This window comes from Oncorhynchus nerka, linkage group LG24, assembly GCF_034236695.1.
Source record: "Oncorhynchus nerka isolate Pitt River linkage group LG24, Oner_Uvic_2.0, whole genome shotgun sequence".
Lineage (NCBI taxonomy): Eukaryota > Metazoa > Chordata > Actinopteri > Salmoniformes > Salmonidae > Oncorhynchus > Oncorhynchus nerka.
Window position 1 is genome coordinate 46940647 of NC_088419.1, and position 25375 is coordinate 46966021.

The following is a 25375-nucleotide window of genomic DNA, read 5'->3' on the forward strand; positions in this document are numbered from 1 at the left end:
TAAAATGCTTATGAATAATTATATACACATTTTTAATTGTACTTACACTATTTATAAATAATTTATAAATGCTTAATCATGAAAGTTATTATGAAGTGTTACTGATGTATCTATCCCTCACATGTTTTCCATCCACTTGTTTTCCATCTAAAGATACATCTCATGTATCTTAATATGTCCGACTACAACAGGGCCTTGTCTCACTCCTACAATCATGATTCAGGCCTATTGCGGGTCTCGCTCTCCATTGTTAGCCCCGGCCTTAATTATCTGCTTGTAATTTGGGGTACTGGCTGGAGGATGGCTGGCTGGCTGAGGTCTGCCACCCTCGTCACACAACCTGTCAACAGTTGTTCTCTACGTCTATTTTTGCTGCTTATTTACGGGCGGCTATTCTGGACACAGTGGACAGAGGCGTCTCGCTGAGAGAAATAGAGAAAGAGAGAGAGGGCGAGAGAGAGAGACCAAAGACAATAGATAAGCAATAGGATGAAAGGATAGAGTGAATGCAGGCTTACAACGGGGGGGGGGGGGGGGGTTCGGGGGAACTTATGTTTAACCAACGTAGGGGTGATTAGATTTGTACTCTGATGAATGACATGTGGGTTCTGGAGGGGGTAACGCTAGACGTGAGCGTCAGTTACGATGGGCGAGAAATTCACGAGGCCCACCATGCACCTATAAAATGTCTTTAGCATCACGGACCGCAATAGTAGGAGAAAAACACCTGTTCGTCATCGTGTTTCTTTCTTTTTCTTTCTTTCATTTTCTTTCTTTCTCTCCGTCTTTTTTTACTTTCTCTCTCTCTCTCTCTCACACTCTCTCTCTCGCGCTCTCTCTCTCTCCTTAACTCAGCACCTGGCATGGTGCAGAACTAAATTATCCATACATATTAAATAAGCGTATAGTCTAATAATAGATATTATGACTGCGTTCTTTTTAGATTGCACACTTAAAGGGGGATAAAAGGGAACTTTTTTACGATCACTGAAACAATGAAAAATAAAAACAAAATATTCCAAATGGACTCAAGGCCCAGCACGTTTTAACTGCCCCAGAACCCACCCTGCTAGGGGTGTCGACAGGGGCATTCAATTGAGAGAGGTGAATAGATAGATTGTTTCAGAGGTACACACACGTGAACGCAGGTACACACACACACAGACACACACACACAGACAGACAGAACTGTAGCGGCCTTCAGTCTCTCAAAAGAGTTATGTAAGCGTGATACACACAAACACACACACTCTCCCTGATACATTTGTCACAATGGTCTGTTGATAAAGAAGGCTTTTCACTATCCACAAGAGAAACAACCTTTCACAGCCTAGTCATTCAATTACATCTCATTAATTGTTTGTGTTTAGATCACACATCCATAGATCAATTTGTTTAATTCAGATGTTAATTTCATATCAAAGCCCCAATCAAAGTGGGTTTCTGAGTGGCCCCAGCTGTGAAGTGCCAGAGCCAGACAGTCTGTTAGTGCTAATGGGAATGTATGTCTCCTATTCAGACTGAGAGAAGCATCTGTCTGTGCATTTTAAAACACTCTTGTCTACTCAACGAGGCTGGGCAAGTGTATCTCCTCTGGACTGCATTATAAAGGCTAGTCTATATCCATGTACCTGCATGTGTATGTGTATCATTTCCCATACAAACACTCATATACTGTACATACATACACACACACACACACACACACACACACACACACACACACACACACACACACACACACACACACACACACACACACACACACACACACACACATACATACATACAGTGGCTTGCGAAAGTATTCACCCCCTTGGCATTTTTCCTTTTTTGATGCCTTACAACCTGGAATTAAAATGGCTTTTGGGGGGATTTGTATCATTTGATTTACACAACATGCCTACCACTTTGAATATGCAAAATATGTTTTAATATAGAACAAACAAGAAATAAGACAAAAAAAATTTAAAACTTGAGCATGCATAACTATTAACCCCCCCAAAGGCAATACTTTGTAGAGCCACCTTTTGCAGCAATTACAGCTGCAAGTCTCTTGGGGTATGTCTCTATAAGCTTGGCACATATAGCCACTGGAATTGTTGCCCATTCTTCAAGGCAAAACTGCTCCAGCTCCTTCAAGTTGGATGGGTTCCGCTGGTGTACAGCAATCTTTAAGTCATACCACAGATTCTCAATTGGATTGAGGTCTGGGCTTTGACTAGGCCATTCCAAGACATTTCAATGTTTCCCCTTAAACCACTCGAGTGTGGCTTTAGCAGTATGCTTAGTGTCATTGTCCTGCTTGAAGGTGAACCTTCGTCCCAGTCTCAAATCTCTGGAAGACTGAAACAGGTTTCCCTCAAGAATTTCCCTGTATTTAGCACCATCCATCATTCCTTCAATTCTGTCCAGTTTCCCAGTCCCTGCTAATGAAAAACATCCCCGCAGCATGATGCTGCCTCCACCATGCTTCACTGTGGGGATGGTGTTCTCGAGGTGATTTGAGGTGTTGGGGTTGTGCCAGACATAGTGTTTTCCATGATGGCCAAAAAGCTCAATTTTAGTCTCATCTAAACCAGAGTACCTTCTTCCATATGTTTGGGGAGTCTCCCACATGCCTTTTTGGCGAACATCAAACGTCTTTGCTTATTTTTTTCTTTAAGCAATGGCTTTTTTATGGCTACTCTTCCGTAAAGCCCAGCTCTGTTGAGTGTACGGCTTAAAGTGGTCCTCTGGACAGATACTCCAATCTCCACTGTGGAGCTTTGGAGCTCCTTCAGGGTTATCTTTGGTCTCTTTGTTGCCTCTCTGATTAATTCCCTCCTTGCCTGTTCCGTGAGTTTTGGTGGGCGGCCCTCTCTTGGCAGGTTTGTTGTGGTGCCATATTCTTTTTTTAATAATGGATTTAATGGTGCTCCGTGAGATGTTCAAAGTTTTGGATAATTTTTTATAACCAAACCCCGATCTGTACTTCTCCACAACTTTGTCCCTGACCTGTTTGTAGAGCTCCTTGGTCTTCATGGTGCCGCTTGCTTGGTGGTGCCCCTTGCTTAGTGGTGTTGCAGACTCTGGGGCCTTTCAGAACAGGTGTATATATACTGAGATGATGTGACAGATCATGTGACACTTAGATTGCACACAGGTGGACTTTATTTAACTAATTATGTGACTTCTGAAGGTAATTGGTTGCACCAGATCTTATTTAGGGGCTTCATAGAAAAGGGGTGAATACATATGCACGCACCACTTTTCCATGTTATTATTATTATTTTTTATAGTTATTTTTTAAATTTCACTTCACTATTTTGTGTATGCCCATTAAATGAAATCCAAATAAAAATAAATTTAAATGACAGGTTGTAATGCAACAAAATATGAAAATTCCAATGGGGATGAATACTTTTGCAAGGCGCTGTACATACACACACACACACACACTCATATACACACACACACACACACACACACACACACACACACACACACACACACACACACACACACACACACACACACACACACACACCCACCCACCCTACACACACAATATCGACAGCCCTCCTTACCATAAAGTAGCCTATTGCCATAAATCGCAGAATCAAGTCAAACAAGGCATGGAATGAAAATCAAATGAGCCCACCACAGATCACTCAGGGATCGGCTGCCCAGGCTTAATGCAGAGTATTGCCTGCTAGATTGAACACTGTAGAACAGATCAATACTACCCAGCGCCTTAGACTTACAGAGCACAAACTCATTTCACATTTGGAAGTCATTATTTTCTCACTGTATTTCAGTTTGGAGGGAGTTTGGTTGGTGGGTGTCGGGGAAGGGTTCGGAGTGTGTTTGTGGGGCGGGGGGTTAAGGAGTGTGTGTGTATATATGTGTGTGTGTCTCAGGGAGGGTTACTTTTGGGAGATCCTGCTCCCCTGGCGTCATCTATATTAGGAGCCTAATGTTAATTTGAATAATTGATTACGCCTCTCTGTTTTTGATAATTAGTTGATAGCTTCTTAGCTATAAGCCCTCAAGATACCATGCAGCAAACTCAGGCCATTTAAAAAAAACGTATTATGAACATATCAACAACGGTACTCATAGATGGTCTACTCCGTGCACTTAACTGACTATTTCAAATCCAGAAATGAAGCAGCTGTACCAACTGTGTTTCTTTCTCATTACCACCTTTTTGTGTGATTTTGCCTTGTGTTTGCCTAGCCTGGTCCCAGATCTGTTTGTGTTGTATAGCTGTGGCATGCCACCAGATCTGAGGTCAGGCTACAAACAGTTTGCTATTCCTAAAATGCATCTCTACTCAATGCTGTACATTTGATTCTATGGTATCATATCCTGACAGGATTTCCCAGCAATCAAAGATGTCTAGATTTTATTTGGTAGTGTTTTATAATAACTCCACAAAATAAAGCATTTATATTGTATTAGTAAATCATGTATTTATTATTTATTAATCATTACATAATATAGGTCCTTATAAACCATTTACTAATCATTAGCCCGTACGATTTACGTGACAACCAGACATGATCAACAAACACATCCTCATCATGATCAGTACAACCTTCCAAAAAGCATTTTAAACACATCATATGTGTCCATTACAATCTATACAAGAATCGGAATGCATTATTTGTCACCAGTACTTGAAAACATGTGAATAAAACACAAAATACACTATGGTCCATACATACGTACGGTGTACTGCAGTAAAAACGACAACATGATATACAGAAACTGTAATGATAACGTGATAACGTTTCTACCAAAACACACTTTGGTTTTGGTAGAAAAGTGATTGCAAAGAAACACTTAGCGTTTTGTTAGCATTTTTGTACTAAGAACGTTATTTTACTCAGCATAGAGTAACATTATTTCACTCAACCATTTTGAGACCTTTTAAGGAGCATCAGGTACAGCAGGAATGTCTACCAATGGCATGTCCATCTTTTTGTGAGAAATTACACTGGTCACTCAAAACATTGATAAAATATATATAAATAGCCCACACTTTAGATGAGGCTGCGCAGAAAGTCTTAACTAATGATTAGTAAATGGTTTATAAAGACCTATATTAAACATTGTATGAATGATCTTATTAATCATTATTTAATATTTTAAAAGTTTACTAACATTTACAAATGGGGAGTAATGATTAATAAACTATGAATAAACTATTTACTAATCCATTATAAATGCTTTGTTACATGGAGTTATTATAAAGGACTACCTTTTATCTATTTTAGGGCTATCCAGTTGACTCCAGTGTACCCCACTGGTAGAATTGAAGGAGTATGGCGAACCTCAAACTAGTCAACAATAAGTACACCATATAAATATGTCTATTGAAATTCATAACTAGCGTCTCTCTGGTCAGTTTCTCTCTTGCCTTATTGATTTTTTATATCTTTCATATGCTTATTCATCGGGGGAAAAGGAATACATAAGTTGGGATACCTGATTTGGTCTGCAAATCCCTGTCTGAAATCTTAGAGGAAGGGTTTGTTACTTTCTTTAGTGACCTTGAAAACAACAAGACACTCCCAACAACACACACCAAAGAGACTTTGTGTTTACCTTATCTCTGTGTTGGCCAACTGTTCTCATAGTTTGCTCTTTTAACTGTTTGTATGTAGCTAGTGCGGACAACTAGTGTGGACAACTGCTGTCCGTCATGTATCCAATTAATTCAGTGTCTATTTTGGATATGTGGAAACTTTGACTGTATAGCTCATTAAAGACACACTATGTAAGTTTAGTTGCTAATTGTTTACGCAAAATGTGGGCTTGATTGTTGGCAGTATGATTCATACACTATTATGATTTCTTAATTAATTAAACCACACAAATCCTGAGTTTTGGGCCTTAGTTTTATGCGTTTTCCTATTGGTGTGGGGAGGTGTGCCCCTTTCTGACAAAAGTTCTGTTTTCCCTCTTTAATGCTAGAATCCTTAGTTGCTACACCACTTTTGGACTTATACATGCATAATATATACCCATTGATTCTTGAAGAATACAACTTACAAATGTCTCATGAACTTAGTTCCCCATCAGAACCCAAAAGATATAGTATGTAAACAATGTCTACTAACATGGCTAACAATAGAAAAAAATGGCTAACAATATCTAAAAATGACAGATATCCCTCCATCAGAGATGCATCTCTAATTTCTCCAGTGGATCCGTATCAGTGCTGAGACGTGATGAGGTGAGGAGCGCACAGGGTGGACCTTATTAGAGCAGGGTTAGCGCCACTTTAAATATTTTCCTTTGCCATTGGGCATGGGATAGGAGGGGAGGAAGGGTTTGGGGTGGGAGGCGTTGGGACAGGAGGGGAGGAAGGGGTTGTGGTGGGAGGCTAATTGAACAAAGTGTGTTCTATAGGTCAGGGGACAGCCTCCTGAGTCTGTTAATGCGGTCACTATGGGAACTTATCAATCTCCGTGCCTCAGCAGTATCGATCACAATACGACTCTCTGTGAGACACACACACACACACACACGCTCCCTCCCCTCTTCCCGGCCTCTCAGAAAGGCAGACGGTCTGCTCTACCCCAAGTAACCAATCAGAAGCCTAGGCCACTGCTTCTTTATTCTGTCATCTAATTAATTTATAGGCCCATATATATATATACTGTTGAAGTCGGAAGTTTACACACAACTTAGCCAAATACATTTAAACTCAGCTTTTCACAATTCTTGACATTTAATCCTAGTAAAAATTCCCTGTCTTAGGTCAGTTAGGATCACCACTTTATTTTAAGAATGTTAAATGTCAGAATAATAGTAGAGAGAATGATTTATTTCAGCTTTTATTTCTTTAATCACATTCCCAGTGGGTCAGAAGTTTACTATCACTCAATAACTATGACTCAATTAGTATTTGGTAGCATTGCCTTTAAATTGTTTAACTTGGGTCAAACGTTTCGGCTTCCCACAATAAGTTGGGGGAATTTTGTGCCATTCCTCCTGACAGAACTGTTGTAACTGAATCAGGTTTGTAAACCTCCTTGCCCGCACACGCTTTTTCAGTTATTCCCACAAATGTTCTCTAGGACTGAGGTCAGGGCTTTGTGATGGCCACTCCAATACCTTGACTTTGTTGTCCTTAAGCCATTTTCCACACCTTTGGAAGTATGCTTGGGGTCATTGTTCATTTGGAAGATCCATTTGCAACCAAGCTTTAACTTCCTGACTGATGTCTTGAGATGTTGCTTCAATATATCCACATTACTTTCCTACCTTATGATGCCATCTATTTTGTGAAGTGCACCAGTCCCTCCTGCAGCAAAGCACCCCCACAACATGATGCTGCCACCTCCGTGCTTCACAGTTGGGATGATGTTCTTCGGCTTGCAAGCCTCTCCCTTTTTCCTCCAAATGCAACAATGGTCATTATGGCCAAACAGTTGTATTTTTGTTTCATCAGACCAGAGGACATTTCTCCAAAATAGTATGATATTTGTCTCCATATGCAGTTGCAAACTGTAGTCTGGCTTTTTTATGGTGGTTTTGGAGCTGAGGATTTTTCCTTTCTGAGCAGCCTTTCAGGTTACGTTGATATAGGACTCGTTTTACTGTGGATATAGATACTTTTGTACCTGTTTCCTCCAGCATCTTCACAAGGTCCTTTGCTGTTGTTCTGGGATTGATTTGCACTTTTCGCACCAAAGTACGTTCGTCTCTAGGAGACAGAAGACATCTCCTTCCTGAGCGGTATGACGGCTGCTTGGTCCCATGGTGTGTATACTTGCGTACTATTGTTTGTACAGATGAACGTGGTACTTTCAGGTGTTTGGAAATTGCCCCAAGGATGAACCAGACTGCTTTTCTGAGGTCTTGGCTTATTTCTTTTGATTTCCCCATGATGTAAAGCAAAGAGGCAATGAGTTTGAAGGTAGTCCTTGAAATATATCCACAGGTACACCTCCAATTGACTCAAATTATGTCAATTAGCCTACCAGAAGCTTCTAAAGCCATGACTTCATTTTCTGGAATTTTCCAAGCTGTTTAAAGGCACAGTCAACTTAGTGTATGTAAACTTCTGACCCACTGGAATTGTGAAATAATCTGTCTGTAAACAATTGTTGTAATTATGTCATGCACAATTACTTGTGTCATGCACAAAGTAGATGTCCTAACCGACTTGCCAAAACTATAGTTTGTTAACAAGAAATTTGTGGAGTGGTTGAAAAACAAGTTTTAATGACTCCAACCTAAGTGTATGTAAACTTCCGACTTCAACTGTATATTTATTTATTTATATATATCTATGCATATATTTATACTTAACTCTTTGCCTTGTAAAATGTCCACTTCAATATGAATGTTCTGCGGTTTTCCATGGTATAGAGAAAATGCTCCTCTGTTGATATTGTGTGAAGGCTAAAACAGATGAAAAAAAAACAGTCTGAGGGAGGATGAGTTATCATTTCTCTGGCCCATTGTGTAGGCTTGGTTTGGACATTGGTATTTCTATTACTGTTTAGAGACATAATATCTGTATAGGGTTTCTGTGTGGTCAGGGGATAGGCCTGCATACATTGGCCAAGTTACTTGATATAAAATCTAGATCTAACTTCTAAACAGGTGCAAGACGGAGAAAAAAGTTCAAGCATATGTGTTCTACCTACCATTAGCCCCCCTCTATTCCACACTAGACTGACTGGTCTGGCACCAAGACTAGAATGGACAGACAGACAGACATAGAATCAGAAGCAGTTGCCAATGACTGAGAATCAACTTCATAGAATGCTTCAGATACAAACTGACTGTACGGAACAGAACAAATGTCAACTTCATCAGATCCAGCACTATCCCAACCACAACATATGTGAAAATTGCGTTTTTCTATGTTTTATAGTAAAAAAAGATAGATGAAGATAAGTGTTCTGTCGTATAAAAATGAAGCGTTTCCAATGACATCATCAACCAATTTGTAGACAATTAGTCGGCAACCCCTACTCAACGCCTACTCATAATTGGTTAGAATCACATGATGCACACCGATGATGTCATTGGAAAAAGTATCTTCCTCAATCTTTTCTTCCACAAAACATAGAAATGTGCCATTTTCACATTGATGGTGGAGTGGTGCTGGAGATGATAAATATGAAGTGGATTTTTTTTGTAAATGTCCCTTTAACCCTCATTTGCTCCAGGGGAATTGTACTACCACAGTATGGCTGACCCTGTAAAACAACACATTTCACTCCACCCATCTGGTGTATGTGTTGTTTTTGAAAGAAAAGCTATTTTTTGTCCATTAAAATAACAGCAAATTGATCAGAAATACCGTGTAAACATTATTCATGTTGTAAATGACTATTGCAGCTGGAAACTACTGATTTTTAATGGAACATCTACATAGGTGTACAGAGGACCATTATCAGCAACCATCACTCCTGTGTTCCAATGGCACGTTGTGTTAGCTAATCCAAGTTTATCATTTTAAAAGGCTAATTGATCATTAGAAAACCCTTTTGCAATTATGTTAGCACAGCTGAAAACTGTTGCCTTGATTAAAGAAGCAATAAAACCGTCCTACTTTAGAAGGCCGCAAACACTAGCCTCAGAGTTAGTTTGGTGGGGAGTGTTGCAACTGAGGACAGATGATTTTTACGCGCTCATCGGTCCCATTCTGTGTGGCCTACCACTTCGCTGTTGTTGCTCCTAGACAGTTTCACTTCACAATAACAGCACTTACAGTTGACTGGGGCAGCTCTAGCAGGGCAGAAATATGACGAACTGTTGGAAAGGTGGCAACCTATGACGGTGCCACGTTGAATGTCACTGAGCTCTTCAGTAAGGCCATTCTACTGCCAATGTTTGACTATGGAGATTGCATGGCTGTGTGCTCGATTTTATACACCTGTCAACAACGGGTGTGGCTAAAATAGCCGAATCCACTAATTTGAAGGGATGTCCACATACTTTTGTATATATACTGTATATACTGTATATATAAATTCCCTTTCTAGCTGAAAAGCATTTCTGTGTCATCGCACCCACTTCATACATGCGGCCCACATAAGGCCCAAGGATTTTCCCAGCATGCTTATCACCATTAGCCACAGCAGGGGAGAGGCCGAGGCCCAAACAGAGGCTGTGCCATGATAAACAGACTGGGATATTTCCACAGGATCATAGATAGGAGAGATTAAATAGGCCCTGTCTCTCGGGAGAAACTAGCTGGCTGGCTCCCCCTAGGTCACATACTTAGCACATCCCAGGGATTTACTCACTCACTTAGGCTATTTTGCCCTTTCATTATTACCATAGGAAAATAATTACTAGAAAGGACATTACAATTATATGATTATTAAACCACTCTTTTGTGTGTTGTTTCTTTTATATTGTTTTAACGCGTTATTGGTAGTGTGCAAAATGAGGTGTCACATTACTTACAGATTTTTCTTGTAAATATCAAGACACATTTCAGGTGAATGCATTCAGTTGTACAACTGACTAGGTATCCCCCTCTCCCTTACAGTCACTATTATATTACATTTGGGAATGGCTTTCTCCATGGTTAAGAAAAATGCTTTACAACGAAACCCAAATCTAAACACCTACACCTAAGTACTGTATGTCTAGGTTAGAATGTGTTTTGAGTAACAGCCTGAGAAGAGTGGAACCTACTCTAGGTGATTAATTCCTATCCCCAAGTGAATAGTACCATACACAAGGCCTGTTCGCCACCAGACGAACAGATGCCAACAGAAGAGAACTCAAACGATGCCATGCTCGAGAGTCCCCTCATTGAAGTGAACTTCAAACCTCACCTGTAGTTCTCAGAGAGAACATTGATACACATCCAGCTAGTAGGAGGGAAAAAAGGACAGAGAGAAGTAGTGAGAAAGAGAGCGAAATCAGATGCGCATCTTGCTTTATGTAAATGTAATTTTGGATGTGAAGTCGCTGCGTTCGTGGGCAAAAATAATGCAATTCACTCTGTTCATTAAGGAGCACTGAAGGAGATTCTATTAATCTGTTCATTAGGCCACATCAAAAATGGAGCTACTTATTAAAATCAGATCCAGCTGTGTACCCTCGTTAGGCCGCGATACCCACCACGCTTAACAATGCTTGTGGCACTCGACCAAAAACAGCCCAAAAAAAGAGTGAAGGAAAAAATAAAAAATAACACGCTTTGACACATTTGCCAGTTTTGACTCCAGACCATTATCAACAAACATTATCAGTGACCTCTTCTTAGCAGGGGAAGATGAATACATATTACTGTTGGGTTCTCCAAAAACACCATTCCCAATTAATTTACATTCCCGAAAAATGGGAGAAATGTTATTTTCTTAATCACTGTATTTTATTTTCTCTAAACTCTTAAGTCCTCTCTCTCTCTCTATCTCACTCCCCCTCTTATTCTTTCTCTATCTCACTCCCCTCTTATTCTTTCTCTATCTCACTCCCCCTCTTATTCTTTCTCTATCTCACTCCCCCTCTTATTCTTTCTCTAACTCACTCCCCCTCTTATTCTTTCTCTATCTCACTCCCCCTCTGATTCTTTCTCTATCTCACTCCCCTCTTATTCTTTCTCTATCTCACTCCCCCTCTTATTCTTTCTCTATCTCACTCCCCCTCTTATTCTTTATCTATCTCACTCCCCCTCTTATTCTTTCTCTATCTCACTCCCCCTCTTATTCTTTCTCTATCTCACTCCCCCTCTTATTCTTTCTCTATCTCAATTCCCCTCTTATTCTCTCTCTCTCTGTGTGTGTGAAGTAGAAAACATTAATCTGCGCTTGTGGTTTTGAACAAAAGCTATGGGCATAGCGATTGATCTGGACATTGATGTCCTCGCCTCAATGGTCATGAAGGTGTTAAATTGGTTTCTGGGAGAATATGTATTTTTCATTACAAGCACCTGAGAGAAGTTCCTTTTTGAAAATAAGAAAAAAGCAGTGATGTTATTAAAGTATAGAGAAAGAACACCTTGAAGATAGCCTTAAATGTGTGTTTGAACATAGTTTGGGCCTATCAGAGGTATAATACTCTTCTTAAGGGGGCTATTCAACCACTATCAATGCCAAACCCAAAGCTAACATGCTAAAGCCTTTGTCATGAATGTTTCATGATTTCAAGGATAGATCACTTATTGCTTGGCGGGTTCAAGTCAGACCATAGAAAGCGATAGGTAGTTTAAGGCCTAAATGAAATCAGATCAAGTGTTTACAGGCGATAGCAGACACCCGCATAGCGGATGTTTTGGCGGTGTCAGAGGTGCAACTGCATTGGAGCCATTAAATCGGTGAGCAGCTGCTCTTGTGATCATTGTCATGAAGCCACACCCACCTCACTTGCGTTAGATGTTCAGAGTGAGAAAGTGTAGGCTATATAGAAATAATGGTGCTCAAATTGAAAAATTGTTTAAAATGAAACCGGTATTTAAATATACTACTTTTAGTAATAGTGGTCAGTTGTTTAGTATTGATGATGTAACTGTGATGTCTGTTTTCTGCAGTGGAATGAAGCTTGATTCTACTAATGTAAAATTACTAGATAACGCCAAGAAGTCTCAATTGTAAGGGTTTGGTCATCAGGAAAGGTTGGAATCTTTTTAATGAAGTAGTACATTGATCGTGGTTAGCAACTGACTGCCTATCGTCCATGTTATCCACAGTTTCCATGACTACTTGGTATGATAATTATTAACCAGACAGTTTTATTGCTCCCATATAGTTCAATGAACTATAGGCCTAACATCAATTGAAACTTTATTAGACCATTTACTCAATAAACCTCATTGTCTAAGATCACATTCTGTTCTGTTGGCTTGGCTTTGGCTGCATACTTTTTTAAATTTACAACACGTTCACAATATATTCCTGTTCACAAGCAATCATACTGTGAACAGAATACATAAAAGGGGCAGAGATAGTCGAACAATCCCCTCCCTTTTGTCAGACCACCAAGTATCTCAGTGGACAGACAGATGGATTTGTGAAATCCAGGGCCTGTCGTGTTCAACCATGTGACAGTGCAAAGGAAAATCTTGTCAGGAAAACAGCTAGTGTCACTGGCACTTAAAGGGTCGGCAATCTCTCTCCCCGCCTCACTGTGCTCGTCCTGTCTCGGTTGCTGTGCGGGTGTCTCCTGCTCCCACCTCGTGTTCCCCTCATCTCCCCTTGTCCCCTTTTGATGACCCAGCTCTGTCGGGAGTGATGCTGCCAGGCAGGCAGCGTGAGGACGGCTCCCTTTGATGAGGACCCCGACGCTCGCCGGGGCCCTTGACAGGCCTGCTTTGAAGAGCGAGGTCTAGCTGCACATCCCACTCCACCACCTCTCTCTTAGACTCTCTCGCTCCCTCTATCTCTCTCTCGTTCAATCTCACTCTCTCTCTGAGAGGGTATTTTACTACTAATGCTGAGGCTTTGAGACGAAGACAGGGATGGGGGGAGTGTGGGGGGGTTAAAGTACAGTAAGGAGGACACTCGTTCACCATCGCCTCCCTCACGCCCTCCCTCGCTTTCTGATGGTTTTAATGATGGCATTTGAATTTTTCTCTCGCATGTCGCCTCTGGTCACCCACCCCACAGAAAGGAGGGATGAGAGAAAAAAAGAGGAAAGAAAGGGAGTTCACCCAACTTTCAGAAGTTGTGGTAATGGTCACAGCGGCTTTGTTGTATTTCATTTTGATAAAAAGAGGAATGAGACAAATCATATCAGCGTTCCTGGGTTTGAGACACAGACAGACCCGGTTTGAGTCTCGACTATGAAGTTCCATGACCCGGCACCACCAAGCGAACGCTCAGTGATACTGCCATTGTTATGACTAGGTGGAGAATAAACAACCCCTATGCAGTCAAAACAATCAATGCCAACAACAGTTGTGCTGAAACTACCACACTGTCATTCAAAGTAATAAAGCATTTCACGTACAGTAGACATCTGTTAGCTCAGTGATATCACAGTGCTTCGATTGAAACAAATGGCCTATTTTACAAAGTTACAGTAAATAATATAATAATACTCGTAGGAAAGGTTTTCATCTTTAGCTCACAAACTGATTAGAAAGGTTAAAAATTATATATAAAACATCACAGCACTATTGAAAAATATATGGCACATGGAAAACAAACTAGGGTGGTCTATGGTGATAGGTGGGATGGGCTGAGAGCAGCTGAGGGTTGGGATTAAAGAGCTTATGTTTGGTAATGTATTATTGTTATGTGACTGCTTTATATATGTAAAAGTACCAGGTATGTAAAATGTGTATGTAAAATGCATATGTAAAATGTACATACACTACCGGTCAAACGTTTTAGAACACCTACTCATTCAAGGGTCAAAATGTTTACTATTTTCTACATTGTAGAAAATAGTGAAGACTACAACACTATGAACTAATACTGTACATAGGGAATCATGTAGCAACCCAAAAAGTGTTAAACAAATAGCCACCCTCTGCCTTGATGAAGCTTTGCACACTCTTGGCATTCTTTCAATCAGTTTCACCTGGAATGCATTTTCCAACAGTCTTGAAGGAGTTCCCACATATGCTGAGCCTTTCCTTCATTCTGCGGTCCGACTCATCCCAAAACCATCTCAATTTGGTTGAGGTCGAGGGATTGTGGAGGCCAGGTCATCTGATGCAGCACTCCATCACTCTCCGTTTTAGTAACATAGCCCTTACACAGTCTGGAGGTGTTTGGGTCATTGTCCTATTGGAAAACAAATGATAGGCCCACTAATCCCAAACCAGATGGGATGGCGTATCGCTGCAGAATGCTGTGGTAGCCATGCTGGTTAAGTGTGCCTTGAATTCTAAAGACAGTGTCACCAGCAAAGCACCCCCACACCATCACACCTCCTCCTCCATGCTTTACGATTGGAAATACACACGCAGAGATCATCCGTTCACCCACACAGTGTCTCACAAAGACACGGCATTTGGAACCAAAAATCTCCAATTTGGAGGACAAACTTCCACCGGTCTAATGTCCATTGCTTGTGTTTCTTGGTCCAAGCAAGTCTCTTCTTATTATTGGTGTCCTTTAGTAGTGGTTTCTTTGCAGCAATTCGACCATGAAGGCCTGATTCACACAGTCTCTTCTGAACAGCTGATGCTGAGATGTGTCTGTTACTTGAACTCTGTGAAGCATTTATCTGGGCTGCAATTTCTGAGGCTGGTAACTCTAATGAACTCATCCTCTGCTGCAGAGGTAACTCTGGGTCTTCCAATCCTGTGGTGCTCCTCATGAGCGCCAGTTGCAGCATAGCGCTTGATGGTTTTTGCAACTGCACTTGAAGAAACTTTCAAAGTTCTTCAAAATTTCCATATGGACTAACCTTCATGTTTTAAAGTAATGACGGAATGTTGTTTCTCTTTGCTTATTTGAGCTGTTCTTGCCATAATATGGACTTGGTCTTTTACCAAATAGGGCTATCATCCTTACATTGTCACAACACAACTGATTGGCTCAAACGCATCAAGAAGGAAAGAAATTCCACAAATTAACTTTGAACAAGGCACACCTGTTAATTGAACTGCATTCCAGATGACTACCTCATGAAGCTGGTTGAGAGAATGCCAAGAGTGTGCAAAGCTGTCATCAAGGCAAAGGGTGGCTATTTGAATAATCTCAAATCTAAAATATATTTTAATTTGTTTAACCCTTTTGTGGTTACTACATGATTCCATATGTGTTATTTCATAGTGTTGATGTCTTCACTATTATTCTACAATGTAGAAAATAGTAAAAAATTAAGACAACTTCTTGAATGAGTAAGTGTTCTAAAACTTTTGACCGGTAGTGTATATGTAGCACAAAATCTGTAGAAAAACAAAAATATATTTGTCCTCCGAAGAGGGGTTAATAAAAAAATATATAACAAAGTAAAAGTTCCAGTATGGATAATAGCATTCCTTTCTCCGTCAATTGTACCATACCTGTTAGTGAGGTAGTTTACACCATCGATTTACGCATTCTTCTCTAATTCTCATTGACGTTTTCGAGTGCAGCGTCACAGATTGTAACTGTCAACCCAAGGATTTTCTCAGACTCAGGCAAAGCACATTTCACCAGAACAACACATACCGAAGAATTTCGCGAAGCCACATCATTCCGCAAGTCAGATAAATAGTATCGAATGTGACACTTTTTTTGTCGGGGGAAAAAGGAGGGGTGAGAGAGGTTCTACCTGTCTTTTTCCTCATTCTTTCTCTTCTGAATGTGGCCTTTCTATGTGTGTGGCTACAGTGTGTAATGATTAACATCGTGAGCCCTGGGAAGTTGCAGGAGTTCACAATGGATGGTTGTTGCAGTGTATCAGACTCCCCTTTGGCGTGCGTCAGTCACCGGAATGGGAGTCACGGCGGCAGTGTTGCGTAGAAACTCACTCACTGGGAATGGAGAAATCCCTCAGCCACTGATAGTCCAGGGCAAACAGCTAACCAGTAATGCTGTCAAACAGGGACGTTCCTGGGCTTTTTGAGAGAGCGTGGTGTTGCTAAGTTCACATGAGAAAGTAGTGGTGTGGTTGTGTTCAGACGGGGAAGGGGGAGGCTATGTGAAACTACAGTATCGTGTGAAGTTGTCTACTTGTCAAACCATAAAAGTGGTAAAGCTTCACCCAAAAACTTTTCACCAAGAGAATAATGCAGCATCGTAAATCTTTAACCTTTTGTCAAGATGCGTTTTTTTATTCATCGTTATGTATCCTTTTTATTCAGAGGGGAAATATATGTAGCATGACACATTAGGATAGCATGAGCTATGCACATACATTAGCATCAACAACTGACCTCATCTTCTATTTCTCTACCTTTTTGTCACAATCAGGTGGATGACCAAATGAAGCTCCTCCAGAACTGTTGGAGCGAGCTCCTCATCCTCGACCACATCTTCCGTCAGGTGATGCACGCCAAGGAAGGCTCCATCCTATTGGTCACCGGCCAGCAGGTAAGTCACCTGACTCCCCCAATTCCACCTACCCCTTCCTGCCCCACACGCCCCTCCCCACCTCTCCACACCCTCCCCATAGACCTCATCAGCCACTCAGCACGAGCACATCAACACCCTTTAAAGCACTATCGACCAAGCCGGCCCCCGCGCAGTCACCGCTCCATTAAAAATAGATTACGCTTATAGGTATAAGCTAATGTGACCAGAATAATCAATTAAACATTTTCAATTTATTTATTTTTTATTATTTTGCATCAAGCAAACAGCGAATAAATAAAGTGCTTGGTTAAGCATGCCGGTAGAGTCATAGCTGTAGAAAAAAAAAGCCTATGATGATTTACCTTTGCGGGGCCCCTGAGGAGCCGGCAAGGGCCGATGCCTGAGGCTCCTGACGAGGCTCTCAACACAGAGTGGACCTGTGATTCCTCAGTCTTTTTCTCCACTGGCAGAGAGAGAGAGTGAGAGACAGAGAGAGGGAGATAAAGAGAGAGGGAAAGAGGAATGAAATTGCTCGTTATGAATATGGCTCTGAACGCCCGGCACGCCTGTCAGCAAGACGAGCACGCTTAATTATTGATGGGGCGGTGTTTCCAAAACGTTGCTCTTCAACAAAATGTTCTCTAACAATAGATGGGGGCATTACTATTGAGGCGAAGCAAGGAGGGTCTGAGTGGAGTTAGGGAGTGTTGTTTTTACCTTTGTTTACAGTTACAGACTTACTGTAGATGAGCTTTACTGACGTGATTTGGAAAAGAAGATGTTGTGAGAGGAGGGACACAAGAGTGGTTCTCCCGATGAACTCCAATAATTAGTGGTCAGAAAGTTGAAGTTGTTGTGTGTGAGTTCATGTAGGGAGAGAGACAGAGAGAGACAGAGAAACAGAAAGAGAGAAAGCGCAAGAGAGGGGGAGTTTTCATATCACTGCTATTTTATCAGACCACATATACCCACACATACACCAACCCACACACAGACACACACAAAGTGCCCTGAGTCACTGCCCCCCCCTCCCACGTCCAGTGCAGAGTGCCGAGCGGTGGCTCGTACTCCCAGCAGTGTCTTTGCTGCTCTGTGTTTGATTAGTGAAGGTTGGCTGTGAGCAGGGCTGAGCCAGTGAATAGGAGGAGGAGGAGGAGGAGGAGGAGGAGGGGAAGAGTCAGGGGAGGTGAGGACCAGGTCTCGTTTGCATATTTTGGTTAATGAACAGCTGGTGTTGGGGGGCTGGTGTGGGAGACAGGAGGGGAGTTCCTCTCAAACCGTTCATTATCTCCTATTATTCTCCATGAAGCCAGAGGTGACAGCAGCACTGCTTTAAAGCCAGGGCCCACCACCACAACCACCATCACTACCAGCAACACCTCCACCAAAAACACATGGATAAGGTTACTATGGCAGAACTCAACAGCCTCTTGCGATATCTCTCAGATAACGCAACAGAGATGGGGTTGGGTTGATCATGGGTTGGCGTTACTGCAAAAATATTTTGAGGATCTTTGGGAGGGAAATTGGGTCAGGCCAGGGCACCGTGTTCTGTTTGGGCGTGCCGACCACTTCCACGCTGTTACCTCGTTGCGTGAGCATTTGTGTCTTGGCCGTTTTGCCAGCCGTCGTCGGAATGGTCCAAGTGCACCATGGGGGATTAAAGGAGAAATGCGAGCAACACATGACACCCCGGAGGACGGGCTTCAGAACATGCTACTGTCCCTTCCTTCCGTATACCCCTCCCTTCCTCCCCTCTTCTCCCTCCCTTCCTCCCCTCTTCCCCCTTTGAATACAGATCCCTCACCGCCCTCCACTCTCCTATCTGTCAGCTGGTAGCCTTAGTCACAGTACACCGACCTTCGGAGGAATCTGATGTAGCAACAGATACAATATATAATCACACAACATTCACGTCTAATTTATACAGCTCTTTGGCCTGTCTTCTATTGACCTGAACTGTCCTTGGCTCAAACACAAGACATGACTGCCGGTGTCATGTGAAAACACAGGGTTATGGCTGTATGGCAGTTCAGTAGAGTATGAATGTACAAGCAAGGTCTCGCAAGATAAGTCTTTGATATTACTTGATATCAATGGCACTTGCACATGAAAGGCTAATGTTAAAGCATTGCTAAAAAATATTCTCTGAACTCATTTATTCGGCAGGTTTACACTACTTTTCAGTGGCATTGTCTTTTTAAACTAACTCGTCTTCTTTGAGCCATAGTATTATTAGGAGAATGTGGTCATTTAGCAGACACTTTAATTCAACTTTCTGTGCAATTTAACTTTAGACATTTTTGTTATTATATGACCCAACTTACTGTGCTATATGAGTCACCCAACCATATTAGCCGTCTTTACCCATTTTTATGCTCGTTTGTCATTTGGCAAACCATGCTAATTTTGTTTGCCTTTGTTTGATGTATTAATGACAGGTTGACCTATGAATCTTTATAATATGCAGACATAGAGATGATAGATAAGTGTATTTTTTTTGTACTTTAAGGCTAGGAAACCATAACCCAATGCCATCAAGAGCCCAATCCTTCATTGAAGTTATTTCATGCACAGTTGATTTTATGTAAATTAATTGACACTTTAGGGGGGCGTTGACATTTCACTGATTTTCACCACCTCAAAAAAGGACAGAGGGAGAGAAGGGGAGAGAAGGGAGAGGGAGAGAAGAGAGAGGGAGAAAAGAGAGGGAGGGAGAGAGAGAGATGCTGAGCGATATGGAGAGAGAGAGATATAGAGAAAAGGAGAGATGGAGAGGCGACGAGAAGTAGGGAAAAAAAGCTGCCGCACATCTCGGAATCCTCCCAGCCCAATGCTTAAAAAAATTCTACTCATCATTATTTACACAATAAATAAATTCCGATCTGGGCCGTTTTAATTGCAAATGCAGCTCGCGGGGACCCCTCCCCGAGCCTAGGAGGCAGCCGCCTACCTTCCTCGAGAAACCCTGGCTCAGTCAATTATGGTAATGAATTGTCAATAAATATAAAAATTTAATATGGCCTGCTTACTGTGAGTGGCAGCTATGGACTTGCCTCCCAGACAAATTTGCTGCTGCTGCAGATATTAAGTGCACCTGAAAGTGCTCGCGGTGGGCCAATGGGGCCAGTGCCGGGGCCAGAGCATGAGGAGGGGTGGGGGGGTCCTGGGGGATATCCGGGGGGGCCCACACGCTCTCACCCCTCGCCCCTCTCTGCCCCCGCCTCCAAACCCTGCGTTCAGACGCAGAGGAGGGGAGAGGAGGGGGAAGGCGAGAGGGAGGAGAGAGGGGGTTGTCCCCCCCTTGTTTATCGGCGGGTGATTATGATTCAGCAGTCAGCCCCGGCCCTTCGGCCCTCTCCCTCCCTCTCTTTCTCACTCCTCTTTCCCTCGCTCCCTGTATCTCTCTCCCTGCTGTGCTGGCAATATACAGTGTGCTGGGCTACAGTGCGGGGAGAGTGAGAAAGAGGGAGAAAATGAGAAAGGCTTGAGAGAGAGAGAAATATATATATATATATATATATATATATATAAATATATATATTTTCAGGTTCAGTGAGAGCGATAAGCCTCCATAAGAGAGGGAGAGAAACTCTCCTGATAGCCAGCCTACTGTATGCTGATGGGGAGGATGCATCTAGCTGTTGTTGTTAGACACATAGCGCCCTGTATTGTTATAAGGCATACACTGTATTCTTCCTAATTTCTATGGATACACAGTTATAGGGGTCTACCTGCTTGTTTATTTTATTGTTTGTCTTATTGTGTAAGAACGGTAAGCTAACTGCACCCATATTGAGATGGGATCTTACACTGTCAGATTGACCAAAGGGAAATTTCATACACATATACTGTATAAGGCATACTGTTGTATAGATAGGCATCATCTAAGGTGCCAGTGAACTACAAAATGGTTTTACTTTCAAAAACCGGTCAAGGTATTTCCATGTTTTATTTAACCTCTATGTTGACAGGGAGCCAATTTTATTTAACTTGATTAGGATTCAAATTAGCCGACGCCAGTGACGACATCTAGTCTTACTGGGGTACGACACTTGACCCTGCATGACCCGGGGCGGCAGGGTAGCCTAGTGGTTAGAGCGTTGGACTAGTAACCGGAAGGTTGCAAGTTCAAAACCCCCAAGCTGACAAGGTAAAAATCTGTCGTTCTGCCCCTGAACGGGCAGTTAACCCACTGTTCCTAGGCCATTGAAAATAAGAATTTGTTCGTAACTGACTTGCCTAGTTGCCAAAAGGTAGAAAAAGACATTACAGGCAAAATACTTTACATGCATTTAAAAACATGAACATGTAGTGTGTGTGAGTGTGCATCTATCAGTTACACATACAGGTCAGTACATACAAGTAAGTCACATGGGGGAGAGGTGTTGTCCCATGCAGTGTTTCTTTATTTGTTTTTGGAAACCAGGTTTGCTGTCCACGTGCGCTATATGAGATAGAAGGGAGTACCATGCAGTCATGGCTCTGTATAATACTGTACGTTTCCTTGAATTTGTTCTGGACCTGGGGACTGTGAAAAGACCCCTGGTGGCATGTTTGGTGGGGTAAGGGTGTGTATTAGTGCTGTGTGTAAGTTGACTATGCAAACAATTTCTTATAAAAACAAGTCTTTCCTCAACTCTTAGCCAAGAGAGACTGGCATACATATTATTGATAATAGCCCTCTGATTACAATGAAGAGCAAAACGTGCCGCTCTGCTCCGGGCCAGCTGCAGCCTAACTAGGTCCTTCTTTGCAACACTTGACCATATGACTGGACAGTAATCAAGATAAGATAAAACTAGAGCCTGCACGTCTTGCGTCGTGTGGTGTCAAAAAAGCAGACCATCTCTTCATCACGGACAGACCTCTCCAAATCTTTACAACCATTGAATCTATATGTTTTTACCATGACAGTTTACAATCTAATGTAACACCAAGTAATTTAGTCTACTCAACTTGCTCAACAGCCACGGCATTCATTACCAGATTCAGCTGAGGTCTAGAACTTAGGGTATGATTTGTATCAAATACAATGCTCTTAGTTTTAGAGATGTTAAGGACTAGTTTATTACTGGCCACCCATTCTAAAACTGACAATGCTGAGACCAAGGTCTCTTTTCCAGATGAGCCCTGTTTAGCACAACAATACACATCAAGATACAATATACACATTAAACTACACATTAAAATACACAACTACACATCCATACACGCATTAAAATACATGTTGTTATACAAAACACCATATAAGTTAACAATGAAGTAAGGTACGGCAGAAGTTTATGCAGGAGGGCTTTATAAACAAAAAGAGTTAAATCATTCTACGAGACTTCAAAGTATTCTTTCATCGCAGACAAGACCTTTCTCTCACCTCAACTTCAGCACACACTGTAAAGGAGTGTGTTATATTCTATGGGAATGCTATTGAATTGCACAAGATCAAGGAGATTTCTCGGCAACAAACGAGTGATCAAATTATATATACGGATACCGTATATGTGTGTCCTATGAGGCCTAGTGTGTACCCCACAGTGTCTAACAGCTTGTGTGTGCCCCCCTCTCTCCTGCAGGTGGATTACGTTGTAATTGCCTCCCAAGCCGGAGCCACTCTCAACAACCTGATGAGCCACGCCCAGGAGCTGGTGGGCAAGCTGCGCTCTCTGCAGCTGGACCAGAGGGAGTTTGTCTGCCTCAAGTTCCTGGTGCTGTTCAGCTTGGGTGAGTACTAGGCTGGAGGAGGCTGGGTAGGGGAGGGAAGGCCGGGAAAGGGAGGCTGGGTGAGAGAGGAGAAGGTTGCTGAGGGAGGAGAGGGTGGAGGCTGAACGGGTCGGGGGGAGAGAGGGTTGTTTCCGTGTGGGTGAGTCCCAGGGATGGGAAGAAGGGAGGCTGGGTGGGGAGGGAGGGATATATAGGGGTATGGATTAGAAGTGAGAAGGGGGAGAGGAGGGACATTGGGGAAGGGTTAAAGGTGAGGGGGAGGGAGGATGGGTGAGGTAGGAAGATGAGGGAAAGGGTAGTTTGTGAGGGATGGGTAGTCTTGCGATAAGGGATGGGGTGGGAGAAGGGGTGAGGTAAGATATGGATGACTTTGGGAGAGAGATGGGGCCAGAGATGGGGGGGGGGGGTGATAACGAGACTATAACACACTGCCACATAGAAACAGGGCAGGGTCACCGAACGGCCACACAGGGCACATGCCCCGGGGGGCACCCGACCTCCAGGGGGCCCACAACCCAGTTACAATGTGTAGAATTGTAGGAAAATTAGTTTTAAAACTGCTAAATTCTCTCTTGGGCTAATGGCAAAATGTGAGGAATAGTAGAACATTTTGTTTTAAAATTGCTAAATGTTCTTTCAGCCTCATGGCAAAATGTGAGCAATAGCGTGATGTTAGCTATACAGCACATTTTTCTCTCTGACCCATGGCAAAACGTGTAGAATATCAGGAAATGAGCTTTTAAACAGCAACATTTTCTCTTAGCCTCGTGACAAAATGTGTAGAATCAATCTGATCTCATAGTTTCACTTCAGGATCTGACGTAATTGGATGAACGTCGATTTTTGACTCATTAATTCAGCATGGTTATAGGTTTCATTCCGCATGGTTACAGGGTTAAAACAAAAACAACTCAAAAAGGTTAAGTTCAGGTATTAATTCCCGAGCTGTTAAAGTTAGGGCTATGGTTTGGGGAAAGCATAAAACTAAATAATAATACAAGAAATGCTGTTTCCATTTAGTATCATTAACTACTCTCCCTGCTTGCTAAAGCATTATGAACTGCCTTGACGCAGTGGTCTAAGCAGTGTGCTCTGGCTCAAAACATTTTCAGTTTGAGTGCTGTACCACAATTCTCCAAAAACAAATTGGTGAGCGCCAAGGACGGATTATATCGACGACAACAGGACCTTTTAAAATGTCTGAAATTGACGTATGTTTCGAGTGACCAGCCTAGTCGAAAGCATTATAAAACTGCACATTTTTTCAACCTTAAATGTTAGCTTTTTCAACCGGGAAGTTAGCTGTTTCCCCCCCCAAAAAATGTATTCTACAAAAGGTGATCAGTGCCCGGTAGCCCCAAATGTGGTAGTCCAGCCCTGCATATAAACACACACACATAGATGCACGCATGCACACACACACACTTACCCTATCTGCAACCGATTGGCCATTTGGTCAGTCGCACGGGTTGCGGATGCAGTGGTCTGTCCTGATGGCAGGTTGTGGTGTGGTCATGGTACTGTGGCAGCTGCAGGATCAATCAATTAATCAAATGTTGATCAAATAAAGCCCTTTTTACTTCAGCCGATGTCACAAAGTGCTGCACAGAAACCCAGCCTAAAACTCCAAACACCAAGCAATGCAGATGTAGAAGCACGGTGGCTAGAAAAAACTCCCTAGAAAGGCCAGAACCTAGGAAAAAAACCTAGAGAGGAACCAGGCTCTGAGGGGTGGCCAGTCGTCTTCTGGCTGTGCCGGGTGGAGATTATAACAGAACGTTGATGTTCAAATGTTCATAGATGACCAGCAGGGTCAGAAAATAATAATCACAGTGGTTGTAGAGGGTGCAACAGGACAGCACCTCAGGAGTAAATGTCAATTGGCTTTTCATAGCCAATCATTCAGAGTTAGAGACAGCAAGTGCGGTAGAGAGAGAGTCCAAAACAGCAGGTCCCGGACAAGGTAGCACGTCCAGTGAACAGGTCAGGGTTCCATAGCCGCAGGCAGAACAGTTGAAACTGGAGCAGCAGCATGACCAGGTGGACTGGGGACAACAAGGAGTCATCAGGCCAGGTAGTCCTGAGGCATGGTCCTAGGGCTCAGGTCCTCCGAGAGAAGAGAGAGAGAAAAGAGAGAGAGAGAATTAAAGGGAGCATACTTAAATCCACACAGGACACTGGATGAGACAGGAGAAATACTCCAGATATAACAGACTGACCCTAGCCCCCCGACACATAAACTATTGCAGCATAAATACTGGAAGCTGAGACAGGAGCGGTCGGACACACACACACACACACACACACACACACACAATACACCCCCCCACACACACACACACACGGAGACAATCACAGACAAACACACCACACACCTCTAAGAAAGGTTCAATATTCTCATATTCTCTGTATGTGTGTTTGTTGGTCAGCCATGGGACTTTCCTCACCGTTTCCCGTTCGTAACTTATGCCTCCTCACTCCCGTAGTTTAACATCATTCATTAATGAAGTCATTTGAAGTCAAGGTAATATGCTCAGGCTAGCCCCACGGTGGACACTGGTTTCTCCTATCAAAGACAGACTTCCAGGGTTGATGGTTACTGCCAGGAAAGATTGCTGGAATTGTAATGTACTCGGCTGTTTGTCAACAAGTATTATAATATCACTTGCATTTCCACATCTGAACTCAGCACAGGTGTGTGTGAGTGTGTGTGCGCGTCTGTGTGCGGGTTT

General features: G+C 42.5%; 1 protein-coding gene across 2 annotated transcripts in view; it reads left to right on the forward strand.

The window, feature by feature from the left end:
- Positions 1-25375, forward strand: part of nr5a2 (nuclear receptor subfamily 5, group A, member 2) — a 94579-nt gene that overhangs the window by 28503 nt on the left and 40701 nt on the right. For both annotated transcript variants that reach the window (XM_029631949.2, XM_029631950.2), the window contains 2 exons: positions 16821-16940; positions 22496-22643. In XM_029631949.2, coding sequence (XP_029487809.1) covers positions 16821-16940; positions 22496-22643 — 268 coding nt within the window. The remainder of the gene's footprint in view (positions 1-16820; positions 16941-22495; positions 22644-25375) is intronic.